Genomic DNA, 22,236 nt, shown 5'->3' on the forward strand with positions numbered 1-22,236 from the left:
GTGGTTTGTGGCTCCAACCAACGCTGAGCGGCTGCGTTGCAACAAGCCAAAGAACCGTGTGGAGCAGCAAGAGTGTTTCTGGAAATGTCATCATAATGATTTTGGAACCTTTGTTGCTAATCCTCTGGTTTTATCCTGAGATGATGAAATTTAGGATGCAGGAGGTGGCAGCAGGGAAGGCCTTTCTTGAATTAAAAAAACAAAACAAAAAATCTCTTCCTTATTCTCTGCAGCAGCATAGTTACAGTTTGACCTAACACACAACAACTCTCCTCACTTAGGCAGGGGAGTATCATTTATATTCAAGGACTATTCCACCATCCTGGCTGACATTAAACATTAACCCCTTTTTTGTAACAGCTCCCGCTTGGGCTTGTTTTCTCTCTGCTACATTGCTCTTCTGACTCTCTTCATTGTAATGATTGCAGAAGCAGAGCTTCCTGTTCCTTCATGCATTCCTGTAGAGCTGACTTTGAAAAGCACAAGCAAGGCAGTGACCTACCAGCAGGAGCCCCAGAGTGTTTTATGGTGCTGATAGCAAGATCAATTCAGGGAAAGAAAGACAGGCCTTGCAAATGTTCTTGTTAAAATTCAGTGGCAGCGTGAGTTAGTCCCACAGTTATCAAGCAATGACTTCAGCACTGATGCAAATTTGTTAAATGATTTTTCCATAGTTATCCAATTGTTATTGCAAAAGTACATGAATTAATTTGCAGAAAGCAATCAATTAGCTGATCTCCCCCTACAGTTATCATTACAGACCAAAAAACCACCTCAAAACAACATTAGGAAGGTTGCAAAGTCAAGCAATCAAAAGATAGGTAATACCAGTCCTAAGGTGCCTGTGCTTTCTTAATTCTGCCCCTTTATGCATCCATCCTGTGCACTGAATGAGGCAGAGGTTCTGTGGAAAAGATAGTGTGTGAACCCACAATTAAAGACTATCATACTGCACATGCAGAAGGTGGCACAGGCAACAGTAAATATGCATTTCCTGACTTTCGAGTGCTTGATTTAGTAGCCTTAACATTACTGAGTCATAATTTTGGAAAAATACACAGAGATATGTGTGGGGAAAAGTGGAGAAATGGGGTTGCCAAAAGTGGGGCAGCAGAGGGGTCAAGGCTGATGTGAAAAGAGATGTGTTTGGGTAAGCAGGGAAGGGTGGAGTTACACAAGGGTATGGAGGAGCCAGTGGAGGGTTTCAAACCAGGAGGGGTGTGAAATAGTTAAGTTAATACCCAAGTCTATATAGGACTATGGCAATGGAGTAAGGCCCAGGAGGCCTTCCCTCCCTCTGATTAAGGATGGTCTGTCTGAAAGGTTAGAACACAGGGCAGGGAGCCAGAGCATCTGGTTTCTATTCTCAGTTCTGCCATGCATTTGCATGACACCCTGGGCCAAATTTCATCACTCCGCCTCAGCTTCCTCATCTGTAAAATGGAGCACACCCTCCACTGACTCTCAGTTCCCTTTTGATGCCAACTGTGGGCCTTGGGCCTGGTTTTCAAAGGCAGCAACAGATCAGGTCCCATCTGCAACAGTTTTCCTCCTTGCTGCCACCAAGATAGCTGTGCCTCTGTAGGCGAATACAATTAACAAAGTGCTTGTGAGTGGTAGAAATAAAACATTCTTGATTGAAGGGATTCATCTGTCGAAATCAAGTTACAAGAGGAGATTAGACTGTTCCAAAGTCTAATTGGATTGATTTTCAGAGCCTGCTGCAAGACCAGACTGTTTTTTATAAAGTTTATAAAGTCATCACCTGAAGGAAACAGAGAGAACCCATGACACAGATGGGGGAGCGGGGAAAAAAAGCAATACTTCTAAGGACCTGAGAATAGTCAGTGAAGCCCATCTGGGACATGAGCGCTGAGATCCAGTTTGCGTGCACAATGCTTAAGTACTATAGGCATTATAGAAAATACTATGATAGAGAAAAGAGTTTGTAGGCAGCAAGCAGCTCCCAACCAGGACACGTATATTTGCAATAACTGCCAAAGATTATGCAAATCTCGGACTGGACGATTTAGTCACATGAGACATTGCAAATCATCTACATCAGCGGTTCTCAACCGGTGGTACAAGTACCACCAGTGGTACTTCGAAGAAGTCTGGGTGGTACGCGAGCTGTACTGCGCTGCCAAATCTGCCGCCAAAAGGTCCTCCTCCCCTTCCCCGCCGCCGCCGCTGCAAGTCCCCACCCCCGTGAAACCCTGCCGCCGAAAAGGGGCAAACGGCGGCAGGGTTTTGGCGGAGGGCATTGTTCCCCCCATGTAACCTTGCTGCCGCCGAAAGTCTCCCCCGCCCCCCTCCAACTGATCTACATCATAGGCTGCAATTTCCACCATCTCTCGCAGACAAAAGGGTGCTAAACACCATGATAGAGAGACTAACACCCGCCGGTTAAGTCTGGGTAGTGGCTCACTTTATTCATGTTGTAGAGTGCTATGAGACTCTTGGATGAAATGTGCCACTGAAGTGCAAATTACTTTTATAATCCTTTCCTCGTTCTGATTTTGATGCCTAGAAAATCCAGTCTCCTTTTAAACGCATTTAATTAAAAAGAGTTTGCAAATTCAGTGTTGATTGGAGTTTGCAGTTTAAGCCAAACACATGCACGACGTGCAGTTAGAAATGGAAATAATAAACATAAAAAGAAAATCTGGAGGTTTGTCTCCCAGCTGGTGAGTCATAGCTCCAGCTGACTCTGATGGGCCATGTGGCTGTGCGTGCATGGTCTCAGCCTCTGTGGTTGCATTTCAGCAGCATTAACAGTTATAAGACACGCTGGCGGATATTTGTATGTGTCTTAAAAATGGAAGTTAATAATAACACTTCACGCTTTCAACTGTGAGGGAGGGAAATATTATTGTCTCTGGGGACAGTGAAGCTAAGAAAAGAATTAAGTAACTTGACTTAGGTTACATAATGAAACAGTAAGGTGACCAGATGTACCGATTTTATAGGGAAAGGCCCGATATTTGGGGCTTTGTCTTAGGTGCCTATTGCCCCCCTACTCCCTGTCCTGATTTTTCACACTGGCTATCTGGTCACTCTATGAGATAGGAGAAGAGCTGGAATTAGAACCCAGCTCTTCTTACTGTCAGACATGAGCTTTAACTACTAGACTATGCTCTTTCCAGTATGTATAATATACAGGTATGTTTTATAAAGTTACATAGGAGGAAATAATGACAGGTGAACCTCAAAAAGCACCAGTGATCAGATAGGCACCTAAAATCGTAGTATTTTCTGCAGACCTGTTGGGGTCTCTAAAACTGTCCAGTAAAATCTCATGAGAACATGAGTCGTTCTCCTGTCAATACCAAGAGAGGGTTGTTTCCTTTCTGGTATTGACGAAAGTGCAGGAAGCCTCAGCAATACAAGAGGCTGGGAAGAAAAACTGAAATAAATATTTTTAGACTTGCCAAAAGGCTTTGTTAAAGGTTTGGGCAGAAGTTGGCTCAGTCCCATCTCAAGTAAGAAACTGGTTTCCTGTTAGTAAGTAGATTAAAATGATCCCTACCCTGTAACTTTGAGAGGAGATTTTGACCATCAACTTGGACATGGATAATACTCTGTATTTTCAAACTCTGTCCCTTTCAGCAGGATCACAATATATTGAATTCAGAAGCTGCTGACACTAGGTTACATGTTCCATAGCCGGAGGCAGGGAATTATCAGGGTTTAGGCCATGCTTCTGGAATCTGTACCTTCTAGCAACCCACCGGAGATTGAGCTTCAAGGTTCACTGTCAGACATATTTGTTTGCTCCCACTTTTGACTGAACTTCAGTAGAATTAGATATGACCTAAGCGGCAAAGCTGTGGACATAGATGGAAAACTTCCCAGGGGGGCAGGGCATTTCAATTCCAGCTTGGTCCTATGAACAAGGGCTGGCCAGAAAGGTAGGAGCTGGATCCAAACTTAGTGGAAGTTATGGATATTAGAAGTTTGTGGTTTTGGTTCAGGCCCATCTCCAGTAATAGAGCATGGTAGAGGAGGGTTGTGAGCAAGCAAGGTGTCTTGTGATGTATTTTTGTTTTGTTTTATAATAGACAGAGCTAGACACTGTTATCGATTTGCAGTACTTACAGTAGAAACCCTTCTGAGTGAACCCTGGTAGCACATAGTTCCAGACAAATGGTTCATTCCCCGCAACCTTTCTTCCACACTCCCACACCCCACTGTATTAAGAATGAGACGTAAAATCATGCTTAAAGCTAAGCATGTATTTAAATGTTTTGCAAAAACAAGGCCTTGAATAGCTAGTGCCTTGGACCTGCCATCTGTGCTCTTGGGGGACCAAACCTGCTTCCAATGATCTCAAGTGTTGCAGGACTGGACCCTGAGGCTGGTTGGAAATGCTGGCAGCAGACAGTACCCACCCGGAGCTGCTCGTTTTATTTTCTGACATGTCTGTTGTAAATCTGTCGTGGAATGTTTCTCTTTGTTTTAGTTATTCATTACTTAGCCACAGATAATTCCAAGCATGTTTTCACAGTTAAGTTGCCCTTTCTGTTCAGCTCCAAAACAGTCAAAATGAAACACTGGCTATTTGGTCATGTGTTTTTGTACTTCCGAGTCATGCTGAACAGAATCTAATCCGCTATTAAATAGCCAGTTCTGGTGGTGGAAAAGGGGCTAGCTTTAGCCTGAGAAAGTCAGACCTGTACGTTACTCACAGGAGGTACCTCACTGAGGGATCTATAGTATAACTACACCAGAACTGTTGATACACCGAAGTTGTAGCTTGGTACAGAAGAGGACATTAAAGTGACTTTCTCAGAAGCATAATGACACCTATACAGCAACCAGTGATGAAGTTGAATGTGTGGCTGAAAAGAATAGTGGAGATTCTTGCTAAGCAAAGAGGATGTGACTAGAGTTGTTCAGATAAGGGGTGGTGATGGGACATCAGAGAACTTAGAGAACCCTATCTATTAGGTCATCTTGTTCAATCCATTCAAACATACAATATATATGTGATTACTGCTTTGTCCAGTCATGTTTTATATGTCCTGACCAATTTTCACTGCAGTAGGAACAGCATTATGATTGTATTAGGTTCATAATTAATGCTGGAGTGAGATCAGAAAAGAGGAGAAGTTTATTCAATACGTTATTGTATTTTGAAGTCCAAATATTCCTCACTTGAGCATTACTTTGAGCTTTGAATTCCTTTGTGAGGGATTTTTTTCCCCCCTCATCATGATTTGTTAATATTGTTAAAACCGTTTTTTGCTACTTCATAATTTCTGACCCTCATCCCCAAGCTGCACCCTCCAGATTGTAGACCTCTTTGTGCATGGAGAAACAAGTTATTTTCCGGTGAAGAAATTGAACTGACTATTCTTGGCATTGAATCTTGGCAGTCAAATAACTTCTCTCCCACCCTGTCTCTATTTTTATTTAGTTACAATATTTTCCCAGGCTATAACCTCACTGAAATGAGGGGAAGAAAATCCATTTTGCATTGCATTCTGGACTCTTTGGTAAGAGTTTCCACGGTTCTGTTGAGAACGTTTCCTTAAGCATGTCTGCGAAGTCCCTAGTGAAACGACATTCCCTCCTGATCCCAGTAACTTCTTTATTTTAAGCAGCGTGTACAGCTTTGCTTCAAGACAGTAGAGTTGCCCTGAATAGGCACACAGTAGTCCGTCATTTAGAGACACCCAGCCAACAAAATCTTATTTAATCAACCGCTTTGTGGCTTTGCCAACCCTGTCTTTCTTTCTTTGAAGACTTATTCTGCTGAGTAAGCCAAGGATACGTTAAATAGCCAGCATATAATGAGTTGGCAAAGCTTGTATCTGCTTCCTGCTGTGAGAGCTCTGGTTTCATACGCCATTGGTTTGGCTGAAAATGGCCATGTACCCCCAGTGACACAAATCCTAGGCACTCTACAAACACTCATTATGTGACTCCTCTCCATGGTACGCCACTGACACAGGAAATATTAGGTTTGCTAGTGCCATTTACCAAGTAAGCATTTGTTTTTGTACAGGGGTAACAGCCTAGCTGATGTGTTTGCTTTTCCCTTAGCAGTTGGGTTCTCTTATAGTCCAGGCTGTTTTCATGGCCAGCTGAGTTCTTCTAGTTTTGGGTCAATATGACTGAAGTGCTCAGGAGTGTGGTAAACTGCCTGATAAGCAAGCTCACGCTTCTGTTCCTTTTAAAGCCTGCCTGAGGTTCATAAGTCTGTGGCAAGAGCTTAATCCAAAGTTCCATGCTGCTTGAATGAAGTTCTGTCAAGTAACAGGGTGGTAGAAGGTCTAGTGTGAAGGAGCTAGCTTCTACAGACGTGGTTCTATTTATTGTCCTGTGATACAAGGCTGCATTTTGGCAGCGTAGGGCTGTGCTGTGTTTATCTTTCTATTCTTTGGCCAAACACTGTGCTTGGAGGTAGAATTCAGCAAGAGGGGTTTACTAGATGGACTCTTTAGTTAAAATCAACATTTTCTTTGTCCTCATTGTACCTTTCCCACCTTCAGAATCTGGCCCTGCATCTGAGCTGAAACTGGGAAATTGGTTTGACTCAGGAACAAAGCCATAGGAGTGGTTAAATAGGGTTCTTTATTTGAAGCCTTGCTTCTAAGGAAAAAAAACAATGGAATCCAAAGCTCTGGTTTTGGTCCATCGTTCGTTAAAATAAAACAGAAAAACCCCGACCATCATCATCTGTCCTCACTGCCCCTTTCTTATCTGCAGAATTCTCCCCTCCTCCCAGAATTCAGAGATCCATATAGTCAGCATTTTTGGGCCTCCCCTCCCTGCTCCAAAAACTCACCCCAGTCCCTGACTTCACCCACGTTCATAAGCATGTTCACAAGCACATTCCCCCTTTAAAAATGTCAAAAGCCCAACCTCTCGTAGTATTTTTTTTTCCAAGCCTGCTGCCACTGATTTCAACTCCAGCTTCTATAGATCCCTTGACTGGCCTGTCTGCTAGATGTCATGCTTACACAGGTGGGATTGTCTCCAGTGAAACTGCTCTGTCATCTCCACAGCAACTACCTGTCAGCCACGACTTCCTGTATGCTGCCGTTTGCCAAGTTCACTCCAGGAGTAGTTGATGAAACTGCAGGTTTTGTAAGCTATTGTTTTTTGATGTTCATATGAATTATAGAAGTTAGAGCTGGAAAAGGACCCCTAGGTTAGATTGTTCCCTGAAAAAGGCTTTCCAATCTAGTTTAGGGATGTGTCTTTAAAAATTCACTGTTGAAAAATGAGTTTTTCTGTATAAAACATGACAAATACTTTAAACAGACAAATTGAGCTCAGATTTACACTCACCACAACTTCCTTAGCTTCAGTGGAGCTGCCTGGTGTGTAATTTGGGGCAGATTTGAACACACAGGACAAAATTCATCCCTGGTGTTAACTCCATGGTGATGATCAGGGATGGATTTGATCTATAAAGCAAATCACCTCCATTTGGTATCTTAAAAATATAGCTGGAGAGTCTAATTTTCAAACATAAGCATCTTAACAGAGTATCTTGCCTAGCTACTTAAATCTTAACATAATCCTGCCTAACTGCTTAAATCAGTACATATCTCATTTGCTGTTTTTTGAGCATCCATGGTCAAGACTGGGCATCAGAGGTTATATTATACCTCTTAGTCACATTTCTCTCTCTCTCTCTCTCTCTCTCTCTCTCTCTCTCTCTCACACACACTCACTCACTATAGGGTAAATTCTCAAAAATGCTTTTGCTGGTGCATTTTTCACCCCCAAAATTTACACCTGTGTTTTTACACCCAGCATATAAATTGCAGGTGCAGATCTGATTCCCTGCTCCTCTAACTCCCGATAGGCACCCTTAAGTCAAATGCACATGCAGATTTGCATGTGCAAATTTCTCCCACAAAAGGAAGGTTGCCTTTTTGAAAATATGGCACTGTATGCTATCGTTTGTTCAGAAATTCACCTCCGCGACCACAGATGGACATGCCCTTCAGCATGTTCTGAAATCCTTACTCTGTTTACTGAAATAGCCTTACTCCACTTTGTTTTGCAGCGCACATTACTGCATGCACGAAATGTAAACATCATCATAAGAAACACATTCACCATTTATTGAAAAACACACCTGTGCTGTATCCAGAAAACTGTCATCAGTTAAATGACATGCAAGCCTCACTCCTCAGCTAAAGGCCCTCTAAGAGGTATCTGTTGCTGAAGATAAGACCTTTTTTTGTTTCACTGTAATTTATCTTCATATTAGGATGTACAAGCCAAAGTTTTTTGAAGCAGCGATGTCTCTTTTCAAGGGGCTTATTACTTTTTTTTTTTTTTTTTTTTCGTGTAGCAGCTCTAGACAATATGAAAAGCAAATTTGGATTCATTAGCTCTGAAGCTCATAGACAGACACCTCCCCACCTGAAGAATTCCATTTGTGGATTGGTCTGAACACATCATTTCCAAATTACTTTGATATCAAGTCATAGCAGTGTTTCTGTTTGATAGCAAGTCTCTCCCTTTAGAACAAGCAAAGGAGACTGGGTGATGACTCTGTGCACAGAGCTTTTAAAATAGCAGGCTGAGCAGGATTATAAATTATTTTTCCCAGCTGCTCCAGTATGAACAGTCCCAAGAAAATAAGGAGCTGGAAAGCAGAAGGAGAAGTTACTAGGAGCAAAGTCCCCTTAAGGAAAGGGAGTGAGACTGGTCCCCATAGAAAGTGGCTGTGACATGAATGTAATCAAAACTTTCACACTATCCTTGCAGATCTCTCCGGCTTTGTTTTGTTCCCGGAAACTGTCCGGCAGTATGTTTGGTGGATTATAACTAGACCTAGCAGAGCATGGGAGCTCACACACCTGGCACACAAGCTCTTTCTGGTTGAAAAAATTACATATTCTGCACGCTTGTAAGCAAAAAATAATTTGGAAAAAAAAAAAGCCTGCGCAATCAGCTTTCATCTTGGTGGGTCAGTGTAAGAAATGTGTCCAGCGTGGCCATTCTCTTTCATTGTACTGAGTCAGCAGCCTTTAGTGATTGACAGCAAGCTCCAGGAATTTTGGGAACTGGCAGAATGAAAGAAATGGCCTGAAAGTGGATTGCCATGTAGTTTATGCACATGTATCTGAAGAAGCCTCCAGATGCTTCCTCTGCTATACAGGTATACGTAATGTACCAAGCAGAGAATGGTTTAACATACAGGGGGACACACAGCAGGTATCCACTTCCTCCCAAGCACTTCTCTGATTCTTCACCTGTAGGGGCTCTTCCACTCATTACCCACAATTGTTTCATTCCTCTTTCTCCTCTGATGCTGGTTCTCTCTTCATGCCCATCTCCACAAATGCAAAATTCTCCAAGGATGGAAAGCAACCAGCTTTCCTGACTCCTGCCTTTTTCTTGGTGTGGGGAGTGTATCATTTGTTGTTTCTCTGTTGGGCATAGTTGGAAAATATATTTGCACCGCTCTTCTCTCTGCTAGCACTTTCCTTGTTAATAGTTTGGTGTTGCGTGTCCCTCTGTGGGGTTGACCCTCAGAACTGACTTGGCTGATTAGAGGCATCTGCTGGACTCGTTATGGGGCTGCTTTTTTTTTTTTTTTTTTTTTTAATGCACTAGTCTATCTATACCCATAAACCTTCCACTCAGATTGCTAGCGCCTGGGGCATCCAGCTGAGCTTATTGAATTTGTCCTGCTTTGTCCTGATTTTCAGTATAATTAGCTAGTAGGTGGGCATTCTGCAGCTATGCCTGGGTTCTTTTTCTCTCCTCCCCCACTCCAATTGTATCCCCTTTGCACCTTCTAATAGAGCGCACATTGCAGTTTCAGGTTTTCCTCATTCTCACCCATTTGGGGCCATTCCAGAATATCGAATGCATAGTAGACATTCTGTGATCCTTGGCATATTCACTCCCAACTCCCCCAATGCCATTTGGGTGTTTTCTGCAGACAGGAGCGTGACTGGTGCACAAACGTCCTACCTGTCAGACAGAGAAAGGGGCAAACTACTTCTCCTACCGAACCACTGGCCTGCTTTGGTCCATTCCTAGTCACTGTGCATTGTCTGCCATTGAAATCTGTCTCATGAAGAGCTGGGAATTGGCAGGAGTGTAGTGATACCAGAGGTTGTAGTCAGTCACTGCTACTCTAGCTGGACTTGGAGGAAAGAGGAAGCAATTCTCATGGCCAGGGAGACAGCTATATCTTGCTGGTGATGAGGGAGGAGAGCTTTGTGTTAGGTAACAGGTTTCCAAGAGATGTTACCTTAGCCACTGAGATAGTGTAGAGAGTCTAGCTAGTCCTGTTGTTGGCTTGTGCACCTTCCTGTGCATCAACAGCTGAGCCATGGTCATGACCTGGATCCTCATGATCTATAGGCAACATCTGCTAAAGAAAAATCCCCCCTGGGCCTGCTGGGGTTTGCTTAGCTGGGGGCTGCTCTTGCAAACATCGCAATTAGTATGTTGTTTGTTACTCTCTTTATACCGTGTACAGAATCCGGCCACTGAAACAATCCATCCTTCTTAATGTTATCTGTGCAGCCAGCTGCGTAGGAAAACGGCATAACAAAGATCTGCTGCTTCTGTGCAGTGCAGGCAGGCAATAAGCAAGGGGAAGGGGGATATATAGTATCCGAGAGCATGGCAAGGATGGATACTATGCACCGGAGAGTCCCAAAGAGCAGGAGGCAGGCGGGCAGGGGCCAAGAATCTAGATACTGCGTGAGGTACAGGCTGCATTCCCAGCAATAGACAGTGGGCTGTGTGCTGGAGCCAAAAGCTGCTGCAGATTGAAGTTGGTTTTGTTATTAATTAATCATGTAGTCCGAATTCTGACCTCTCCCTGCTCTGTGGTCAGTGAAGGGAAAAAGAAGCCCGCAGGTGGGAAGTCCTGTTGTCAGCTCCGGAAGAGGTCCTGCATCGCTTCATCTCTGCTGTTTTTAAGGCATCCGTTGTCCGTGTGGGTAGGTGTGTAGCCACTGTGCAGTTGTCGATCTCCTCATCCTCCCAGGAGGAAATCCATGTTTGCACCTCTGTCCTAAATGGCATTGGAAGGGGCTGAGAAGAGGAATGTTCTCCCCGGATTAGTTGAGTAAGGGTAGCTGGAAACAGCTGAATAGTATGAGAGATCACGCTGGGGCGGCACCGTGTGCAGTGCTGGTAGTTCTGGTAGTACAGGAAATTAAAGGGATCCAGGACGTTTAATCAGATGCCAAAGAGGTCCATGAAGGAAAAAACATTTGGGAACCACTGGTTTAGATCATCAGGAAGAAGGAGTGTTTTCTTGAAAAACAATCCCCCTTCGTTGAAGAGTTTCCACCTGTAAACAAAGCTGTACACAAAGGGCAGGTGGACTCTAGCTTTCCATAGCACTCTTCTACTGCGCTACACGTTACTATATTCCTAGCAGCTGGCTCTTTCACTTTCACGCTGCTGCTTACTTGCTGCTGCTCCTCCTCCTCCTCCCCCCTTCCACCTCCCCCCCGGGCATGTTCTTGTCCGCGTATCCTCGTGGGGAACGATCCCCTAGCCAGTGCACATGCATTCTCCAGATAGCTTTCAGCCTGCTCCTGTGGCATCTAGACTCATAAGCATTCCGATTACATACTGTAAGTGCCGGTAGGAGCTTCCTTCACCATGCCCTAGGGTTTGGGGGTTCCACCCTGCTGTCGATTGGCTGCCTGGCCAGAAAAGCCAAGGATTTATAATCTAACTGAGACGGATGTTGTAGTGAGATTCACATGAGCCAATGAAGAAACGAACAGCAGTTCAGACACAAGTCAACATTGCTGGTGAGAACATCGCAAGATGTTTCATCCTGTTCTTTAGGACCCTGATCCAAAGCCCACTGAAGTCCGTGGAAAGACTCCCAATGACTTTAGGGGGATTTGGAACAGGCTGTAGCAGAGAGCCGCAGGACTGGAAGAACGGGGTATTTTTGGCAACTCTTTGTGTGCCTACCAGGCCTGGCTTCAGTGACTGCTAGATCAGGCTCTTGTATCGCAAGCTGTACATGCTGCCTTCCAGCTTCCATGGCAAAATACCTCATTCTTTTGAAATAAAAACATAAAGGGCAGGATCTGTCATGCAGCTGAGTAAACCATGGCTTTCCATGCTGCAATTCACCATAGGCGTTTGTGTGTTCTCACTCTCTGTTGCTGATTTCTTGGCTGTTTGATGAGTAGATAACCATATAAAATGTATGGTTACTTCATTATTGCAGAGTGACATAAACTTGGTTTTGAAAACAAGCATCAGTAGTCATGGCTGCCTTAAGATGTTGTCTCGATTTACAAAAACCCAAAGCGTGGCCACCTCTCTTGAAGACCTTGGTTCCAGATCCATACATACAAAATGGTTCTTTTCTGCTAATTAATAGGATTTAAATTGGTGTCCGTTCTTTCCAGCTTCCCCAAGGCACCTCCTCACGGGTTCCATTGAGGAGTTGCATTTCATTTAAGTGCCTGTATTTAGGTGTAAGAAACAGGGGTTGAAAATCTTTTCATTAATTTCATGGTCTTAATTTAATGGCTGCTTTTCTTGCAAGCCGTGTTCTTCCATTACCTCCTTGCCAGCTCCACTAACCACAGTGCGCTCTCCCTAGGTTATTTCATCCTCTGCCCGACTCTCACTTGGATCCTCTTCTTGCTACTCTAGCTGTTCCTGGTTCTCATCATTACTTCGCAGGTGCATCGTTTTCGTGGGTCACTCACTTCATTTAAACTCGCTGTCCCCATCTTGCACTGCCTTCCCCAGCTCCCATTATTCTTCCAGGCCTGTCAAGCTGCCCCTAGCCATTATTTGCCTCTGCCATGTCTTTGTTCTAACCCAGTTGGGAGTCTTGTAACTTGCCAGATTTCAGCCTTTGACAGTGAAATGTTAAACATATTGAATCTGGTTCAGAAGTCCCCATTTTTCCTGTGACATAGCTTCAGTTTCAAACACTAATAAAAATTCCTGACACTGAAATAAGCTTGGGACTGGACAGCTCAGGGCTTGATAATGGAACGTAGAGTCTTCCACTCCTAGATTGCTGGTTCAAATCCAGCTCAAGTGAGCAGAGGTTGAGAATTGTTGCCATCTCTCCTCTATTTGGGTCGCCTATGTCAAATTGAGTGTAGTGATCTTGACCCAGATACCAGTGGACAGGCATGCACATCACAAAACCCCTCACCACTACTGGCACCTTTATTGGCAAGAGAGAGGCCAAGGATTGAAAAGAGACTGATTTCCTTTCTCATCCTAGTGATGATCACTCCATGTTGAGGAGCAATGTGGGGAAAGCTTTGCCCTGCAACTGCCCATCTTGTACACTTCCTATGGATAAATAGAGGGTTTCATTCCTTGTGCTTTCCATCTGGCACTGCTCTCCTCCTACCCCACTCTCACAGTGAGATAAACATGGAGATACACTACAGTTCCCCTAGTGTGTTCTGTGGTTGTATGGGGGTGGTAAACCTCAAGTTCCCAGTGCATCGCTGATTTGCAGCAATATAGTTCAGCTCAGGATCTCACCAGAAATCTCATCGGATAATGATGACTACAGTTTAAATCAGGTGCTCACTGTGAGGTTATGGCAACCTGGGTCTTGGGGTTTTCTGGAGGCAGTGCTGAGAGATCCTCTGTTTTGTGCAACTTGTAGTACTGCAGAGAGCTCTTGGCACTCTGCTGAGATCTTGCCGATAAAACCCTTGTGTACTAAAATGTAGGGAGAGAAAATACACCTTCCAATGATCCAGTGATCCGTCGAGAATCAGTGGCGTAACCAGCTTCCCAAGCAGGGAGCAATGGGTCATTGGTGGCTCCCACCTTCCCTCCCTCCACCAGCCTGATCTTCTAGGACCTCCTGCCTTCCCCACCTCATGAGCCCAGCCCTCCCTGAAACCCTGCCTCTCTCTCTCTCTCTCCTTACCTGACCCTCCCTGGTGCTGAGAGGAGCTGCCGTCGTGGTTTGGGCAGCTGGCAGGACACTGAGCGGTTCCCAGGTGCCGACTGGGCTGGCCCGGGCCAGAGTATGATCCCTGCCGGCCAGATCTTAAAAACAGGGGGGCTCTTTGGCTCCTGTCTCCAGCAGCTATGAAAAAAGTACAGTGCTTTTACAATACAGTGTAGTACAGTATGCATGAAAAGGCACTACACATAGCCCTACAGGCCACTGGAGACAATAGCCTTTCGCTCTCCCCATTAACCCCACTACTGTCGAGAATTTTAGAAAACCTTTCAGGCACTAATGAGTCTCACTTCCCAACCAAGTGGGACAGGGCAGAGCATATACATTGCCTGCTCCTTGCACCTTCAATATTTAGGACACAATGGGTCTCCCGACTGTAGCAGGTCCTTTGTTCAACGTCTGCAGTCATTGCTGGCCTTCTGCATAGAGAGTACAACCAACCAATTGGAGCCCCTTGCTTTTGGGTTCCCTGCAATGTCACCCTGATGCGGCAATTCATGAGCTGGTCTGAAGTCTCTCTTCAGTAGGACTTTTGGAGAGAGTCCCCATCTAGTTTCTCTCCCCTCCAGCAGAGGGAGCAAAAGGGGAGAAATATCACAACCTGAGGCCATTGTTAATAGTTTGGGGACCTCTTGGGGCCTTGTTTCATTGTGTGTTAGCCTCAGATTTGTCCCTTGCTAAATGTTCTTAGTATAAAGTGTTAAGTGAGTATAAGGCAGAGATTTAATAAATGAATCGGAAGACAGCTGGCGAGCCTTGAACTCTTTCTATTCCTGAGTGTTTGCTTATTTCGAAACCTCACCAAGATCCAGCTGACTGTGAATTACTTGTCTATAAATGGAAAGGTTCGGTTTGCATGGAGAGGACACGAAGGAGCTCTGACTAATTAGCTGAAGCCCTTATTTGAAACCGACGTGTGGAAGTTCTTGGTGTTTGTTCCATATAATTTTTCCAGCCTTCCCTTGGTCACAGTTTCCGGCTTAGCGCCCCCCCACCCTCACCCCCTTCCAAAAACTTGTACTTGGTGACAGTGCATTTATATCAGACTTTCATCTCTCCTCCACCCTTGCCATGTCGAAAGGGAATGAGTGGAAATAATCATGGGGATTTCTCAAATATCCTATTATCAACTACAAAGTTACAGCTGTTCAGAAAAATTTAAACCGTCACTTATGTTAGTTGTTCCTCTCACTGACCCCCCTGGCGTTATTTTAAATATCAGATTCCATGCTTTTTTAATAAGAAAACAATTGAGACCCAGAGTGGTTCTGGTGAGCAGTTGTGTGCACGCTCTAAGAACTTCCAAAGGCTATTGAAGTCAATAGGAGCCTTTCCACTGGCTTTGATGGGTTTTGGCTCCGGTTTTTAAAGAATAACAGGAATCTTTGGCAAATGCACCAGGGACAAGCAAGATGTGCAGTTGAGCTATATTAACCGTCTTGAGCAGAATGTTGATGAATGACTCAAATAAAACAAGTGCATTCATTTAGTATTGCTACGGGGGAAACAAACTCAAATTAATTACATTTAGGGCAGTAAGGTTACACGAAAAGTTGGTGATAGAGGCCAGGAATGGAACCTTGGAATCCTGACCCCCCATTCCCCGTTCTGACCATGGCACAGCACTCCACCGTAGTCTGTAACCTAGGTTATGGTATAGACTTTTGAGAGATGTACATTTTGTAATAGGATGGAAAATTACATGTGGTTTTAATTCCTAGTAATGTTACTTATAACGTGTGGTTCTGCAGAGCAAACGACTTGAAAAACGGCAAGTTGGAGTCTCGTTATCTCCCAGTGATTCCCAATGAAATTTGCTTGGTTATCATTTTTTATAACTGCCGGTCTCGGGATCTAAAGGTCAAACTGCTTCTTTCTGGGTTTATGCATCCTCGCCAGCAATAAATATTCTGTAGGCCAAACTCCGCTACACTGTGCAAGCCTATTGTCTTTAAATGTTTTATTATATATGTCATAGAGGCCCCATTCAGAATCCACACCCCATTGTGCTGCACTCTGAACAAACCCAAGAGTTAGCATATGTGCAACTGACGGCCAAATACCGCTTTGTATTTAGAACTTGGTTAGCAGTTATGTGCTGATGCATGACCCAGAATTGAATCCAGCTCAGGCTCACATAGCTGTGCTGGCTCTGCAATGTTAACGAGAATAATATGAAGCAAATGTTTACTTTTGTTGATTGATTAGGTAGATGTAACTCTGAATATGAACAAGGGGCAGGGCTATTGAGTAATATGGTGCCATTTTAATAGTTGCTTTTCATACTGAAACCACACTTACTATCTCTGTTTTAAAGAGGTTCTGTTCATTTAAAAGTAAAACCCTCTCTGCAAAATATTTCATTGGACTGATTAACTATTTCTAATTCCCTGTGAACATCTGAATAGCAGGTAAGATTAGTTGCTTACAAAGGAAATGCAAAATACTGAGTCAGCACTTGCACTGTTGATTAGTTATGAACACACAGAGCTCCCTTCCCTCCCCCCCTTTCCCCATTTATTTCTATTAAAAAGGAAGTGGAGCTAGTCATTAGTGTAAAGAACCAGCATGGCATTCAATTTATTACGTGTTGAGGAATAACTCTTTCCTTTGATGTACTTGTGGACGCTTGAGCTTCAGAAAATAGGGTTAGCATGTGGGGTACTTTAGGTCATTTAATCCGTTCCTCAAGTGAGTCATTGTAAGGTAGAGTAACTGCTAGGGAAAGTTTCCCAGTGCCAATTAAAACAAGCTCCAAACATGTCGTGGACTTGTATTCTCCTAGAAACCCAGCACTGAACGGTTAAAAGCAGTTGCTTTGTGGCCCGATCAGTACACCTGATTTTTGACCCATGATTTTGAGACGATTCTTTGTCCCTCTCTAGGAATGCAACAGGACTCTTCTGTGGAGTCATCCAAGGCTCCGGCGTTAGAAGCCTGCACAAAGAGTTGGGGTGATTACTGCTGAGTCCTGCTGGCATGTATATTCCCCCTATCTCTGAGCACAATATAGAGGATGAGAGACTGTCTCTTTGGAGTGGAGCGAACCAGGGAGCTATGAGACCCTGAAGGGAAGCCTTACAAACAGCCAAGCGTAGGCTGAGGTGGTGGTTATGTATTCCAGTTTTTGACTTACTGCTGATGCCAGGGGAAGTAGTAAGGGCCAGCTTCTGCCACCCTGGTGCCCGTTGGATAGTATCTTACAATCTGAAATCCACTGGCTTTCTTGAAGGGAAACTACTCAGTTTGAGTAAAGGAGTTAGAAGTGGCTGTGATTTAGGGTCTGTGTGCTTTGCTGAGAACTGGTTGGGGACTTGGTCACATGAAAACCACGATCCTGTACTAAAGGGTCATTCTTGCTCTGTGAAAATATACTGGGAATGTATTGACTTGTGACCCAGATGGGCCACAGAACAAAGACAAAAATTCAGAAAATTTAGTTTATTTTTCTTAAGTCAATATTGGAGGAAGAGCGTGTCTTTGTAGGGCTAAAGCAAGCCTACGTATGTTATTTACCTGCTTTCTTTTATGACATTTAAATCTTCCTTTCTCATTTCCCAAGACTGTAAGTTTTGTATGGGATAAGTTGCAACGGAAGAATACTGCTGGATCTGCCATCTTAGTTTATGTGAAAACTGATTGATTGATTTTTCTTTTTGTAGAAGCCATATGGATAAACCATCTGGGGTGAAATCCTGGCTTCCATTGAACTCAGTCGCAAAACTCCTGTTGAATTCAGTGCGACAGGAATTTCACCCTCTGTTTATGAAGTTAGAATTGCTACTAGGTTGTTGTTAAATTGTTACTGCGTGTCAAACAGAATATGCTTGACATTAACATTTTTGTTGTGTTCAGAACCCACAAAGCTTAAAAATGCATATCCACGAGCTTCTGATTCTAAAAGTTATGTTAAGTGTAACGTTGTTAGAAATAGTAATGTCCCTGGAGATAAACCTAAAATAATAGACTCAGCCATGTAATCTTCCCTTTAAGCTAAAAATAGCATAAATGGTGGTTTAATTTAAGCCATAATTATCAAGCTGCTGAAGCTGGTTTCAGTTCACCAGAACTGGAAATTTATGCTGCATTTAGGTTTTGAACATTTGAATCCCAAAACTGCAGAGAAGCAAAGGCAGGGGAAATGAGAACCGAATATAAAAGCAAATAGAAGCCTCTGATTTGTAGAATAGTGTTGCATATTGGGAGTCCAACATCATGATTAGGAAACAACAGCCATCTTGCTGTGTCCAGCAAGTTGGAAGTTTATACAATAAGATGCTCTTCTCCTAAGGAATAAACTGATATTATCTGAGATTTCAGTTATTAGCATGCAGCTGGCAATTCGGAGCCCAACGCTGATGGCTGCCATTTTGCCAGCAGAGCCATGTTTGGCTTCCTGAGGCACTCTTTGCAAAAGCCCGTAAGCCAGTTTCCATCATATTTTTAAGATTGGTCTAAAAACCAAAGGAAGGACATTAAGATTTTAAAATGTTACTATTCTGCATAATCCTTAAAATTATTTTGTGAGCTTATCAAAGCAGTATGGAAACTTGCTTTGTCTCCGACATATGGTGGTAAAAGAACATGGGACTGGAAACCAGGATTTCTGGTATCTGCCGATGGCTCTGCCACTGACTCATTGTGAGAATTTGGGCTAGTCACTTATCCTCTCTCTTGCTTGAAGTTCCTCCCCCTCCCCCCTTTAAAACGCTGTTACATGGCCTCACAGGTGCATGGTGAGGGGAAGTTACATAAGGTTTGTGAAGCCTTTTTGAGATCCTCAGGTGAACAATATTTTCATTTCTCAGTTGTGTGTGTGTGTGTGTGTGTGTAAATATTCAATGTGCATTATTTATTCAGATGACCTACCATAGGTCAGAAGCTGTTCACATTTACATTGAGTTGGGGAAGAGTTGTGTCTTTGTGTGCATTTGCACAACACTTAGCAAAATGGGGCCCTGATTCTGGGTGGAGCCTCCAGGGTCTACTGAAATAGAGACATTAAATAATACTGTAAATTTGGTACCTTACTCAACATGGTTTTAGTTAATCTTATTCAGTAGTTCTGGGCAAGTAATGCAGAGTTTTCCACAAATACTCCCTCTCATATTCTGCACTTCAGCCAGACTACATCCTTTCTGAACATTTGCTTTCCATGACCTCTCGAGTGACTGAGTTTTACGGGGAAGCACATTTCAAATTGCAGGATCATTCACAGAAACCACTTTTTGCATCTGCGTGCATAAGAATTCAGCCAGATATATTTGTGGGCTCATCTAATCAGGGAACAGAAATAGTGCCATATAACTTCAGAGCTAGCTCTCAACTAAAAATCACTGGTGGAATTTAGAATATTTCTAGGAGTTACTCAGAGGGAAGTGTTTGCCATCAATCCACAGAGCAAAACAATTTTGTAAAAAAAAAAAAAATTGCAATTAAAATAGGTAAATTCAAGGAATTTGTGATCTGCTCATGACCTAGAGGTTACGTTTGGTGGATAAATTATTAATGGTTTGATCAGTTCTACTTTCTACTTTGTTGTTTCCTTTAAGATAATCAGTGTTGTTATCAGGTGTAATGGGAAATGACAAACCCACAGTATGGCTTTATCTATGTATTTTTTTTTTTTAACCAATCAGCATGGGGATGAGTCATGACGATGACCACTTGTCCTGCGCAGGGAGATCTCACATAATGTCTGGAGAATGGGTGAAGGGCAGGAACCCCAGTGACCTTTCTTGGTCTTCCTGCAGCCGTGACGACCTTGAAAACTTCCTCAAGTAAGAACATGATGAGCAGTGGAAACCCTGGATCTAAAAGACCTAATATTTTCTTTGAAATTGAAACACTAAGTAATGCCAGAGTTTGGGGGGCGGTGTATGATAACTATATGGAAGGTTGAATCTGTCTTCTTTGTCTTACCCTTGTATCTGGGGCTTACAGAAAAGCAGAAAACTGTATCCTTCCCAAATTTCAGCACACTGATAGCTTCTTGAAAAGAATCCCAGTTCACTTCCACTTTAGGAATGAATCCTGCCATGATAGGAATCTGTCCGTTGAACAGGAGGAAGTGCCCTTAAAAATCCTCCCCATTTGACAGGTTCTGCCAGCCTGCACTGCTAGAACAATTAATTTATGGAAACCAGAGAGAACTCATTTCACAGGGAGTTAATTCTGAGTCATTCCCTCCTCTCTAAGTGTCCATTAACTTAAATAGTTCACTGTGAACTTTTTTTCTACAGCAAAAACAACGAGAATCCTGTAGCACATTATACCCACAGAAATTTGTTAGTCTTTAAGGTGCTACAAGATTCTCGTTGTTTTTGCTGTATGCAGACTAGCATGGCTATCCCTCTGGAATTTTTTTCTACAGCATTCAGATTTTTTAGTTCATCCTCTTTAGCAATTCAGAAAGAATTTAAGAGAAGCTGGTTACTAGCTTGTAGATTATTTATCTCGTAGATCAGAGCAAACGCTAGAGTCTGCTGGATCCATTTAACTATCAGAGATGCAGCCTCTGTTGCGAGCAACGAGTTTAGGATGGGACTCTTCAGTGATCAGAGGAGAAAAAAGAGGTTAAGAGTCCGTCCAGAAAATGGGAACTCCAGTAATATTATGTTAAAAGGACACTCTTAAGATAAAAGCCAGGGGCCTGATTCTGAACTTACTGATTTTACATCCGTGTGACTCGGTTGACTAAAATGGAATCGCTCCCGTTTCACATCCATGTAAAAGAATCCGGTTGTGTATTCAGGTACTTATTGGTGTAGCTAATACCATTTTAGATTATTAAAGGTTGCGAAAGGATGATGAGAATCTAATTTGTCTTGCTGTCTATGCCACGCTACTTCTCTTGTTTTGGAAAATGAAACTAGACTGACCAGTTTCTCTCTCTTTATTTACAACCACATGTCTTCACTGGGTCTCAAGCAGTAGCACAAAGCTGTTGTGTTTGGGTAGCTAAAAACTGTTTGCAAATTCAGGATAAAAAATTCTGTGCAGACATTTCTCTTTGTACTATTGTAGCTTTTGTACCAGCTCTCCCTCTGCCCCTCATTGCCTGTCTCCAAAGCCTCTGGACTGCATCCCTACTACATCATCAACAGACAAACTCCCTGAGTTACAGTCCAGGTTCTTCCTCTTCCCTGTGCTTTCACCCGATTGGTAATGCAACATAAACCTCAGTTTCAGCTTCTTCCCCAAGCTTGGCTGCCCCTAGGGTTTCCCTTTGGGACCCGAGCACTCCCTAGTTCTCACTGACCCAAACAGACTCTCCCACCCATTTAATATTTTGGTTGGAGCTAACTGGACCCACCATCCAGAATGATTCCACAGTAATTATCCCCCAAATATTTATGCAGTATTTTAGCACTTGAGCCTCCACAAAAGAGTCTTCCTGTGTCGGGTCTGAGGGCATGTCTGTACGGCGGCCAAGCTGGAGTGTAAGTCTAAAGTGCTCCAGCCTGCCAGGGAACTTTTAGCACACAGCAGCAAGGTCCACATGGATGATTAATGCATGACACGCTGGAGTGTGCGCTGACTCGCCGTATAGACAAGACCTCACAGTCTGTCACCCTGTTATGTTCCTAAACTACTTGATATGTAACCCACATATACATGGTCCAGTATCTTTCCTTCCCTTCATTCGTTTTAAGAAAGCCTTCCAAGATGCTATTGGTCACAGTTTCAGCATTAGCTGCACCTTTGAGACACACCCCATTCTTCCTCAGGGGCACCCAGCTTAGATTTCAGGCTCCCAGCTGTCATTTCTTTTGGGTGGAGATCAACCTCTCTCACTCACTCTCACTCAACGGGGGTTTAAGCTTGCAGTCTCTCTGCATCTCACTGTGATTTCCCCAACAGTTCTGGCCAGGCTCCAGCATCTGCTGTTAATCTTTCTCCATGGGCTACAACAGTGCATGCCAGTTGCCAACCAGCCTTTACAAAGCAAAGTGTATTAGAGAGAAAACATATAAAAAACAATAAACGAACCTCCATACATACTAAAATTTTACCAGACGTCACCCTAACTCCACCATAGAGCTCTGGTAGTCCTCTCTTTCAAACCCCTCAGCTGGGTTTGCTCTGGGTTTACCAGTTCATGTCGGGTTTCAGATCAAGAACCATAACAAGCCTGGGACAGTCCAGCTATTTCTTTATACAGTCTGGGCCTTTGATCTGTGGCCTCGGGTAACAAGTAATCACCAGTCAGTGGCCCTCTCCTTGGGGCAAAACTTCAAAAGGTTCAGTTTTTGCATAACAAGTATTGTGGAATTTGCATTAACCACCTCCAGGGCATTCTCCCACTTAACACT

General features: G+C 43.5%; 1 protein-coding gene across 4 annotated transcripts in view; it reads left to right on the top strand.

Annotated features, from left to right (window-relative positions):
* Nucleotides 1-22,236, top strand: part of ADAMTS17 (ADAM metallopeptidase with thrombospondin type 1 motif 17) — a 251,693-nt gene that overhangs the window by 90,836 nt on the left and 138,621 nt on the right. For all 4 annotated transcript variants that reach the window (XM_067555596.1, XM_067555598.1, XM_067555597.1 and 1 more), the window contains one exon: nucleotides 19,561-19,701. In XM_067555596.1, coding sequence (XP_067411697.1) covers nucleotides 19,561-19,701 — 141 coding nt within the window. The remainder of the gene's footprint in view (nucleotides 1-19,560; nucleotides 19,702-22,236) is intronic.

Source organism: Emydura macquarii, unplaced genomic scaffold, assembly GCF_026122565.2.
Source record: "Emydura macquarii macquarii isolate MOO-44397 ecotype Brisbane River unplaced genomic scaffold, CSIRO-AGI_Emac_v2 contig_1644, whole genome shotgun sequence".
Classification (NCBI taxonomy): Eukaryota; Metazoa; Chordata; order Testudines; family Chelidae; genus Emydura; species Emydura macquarii.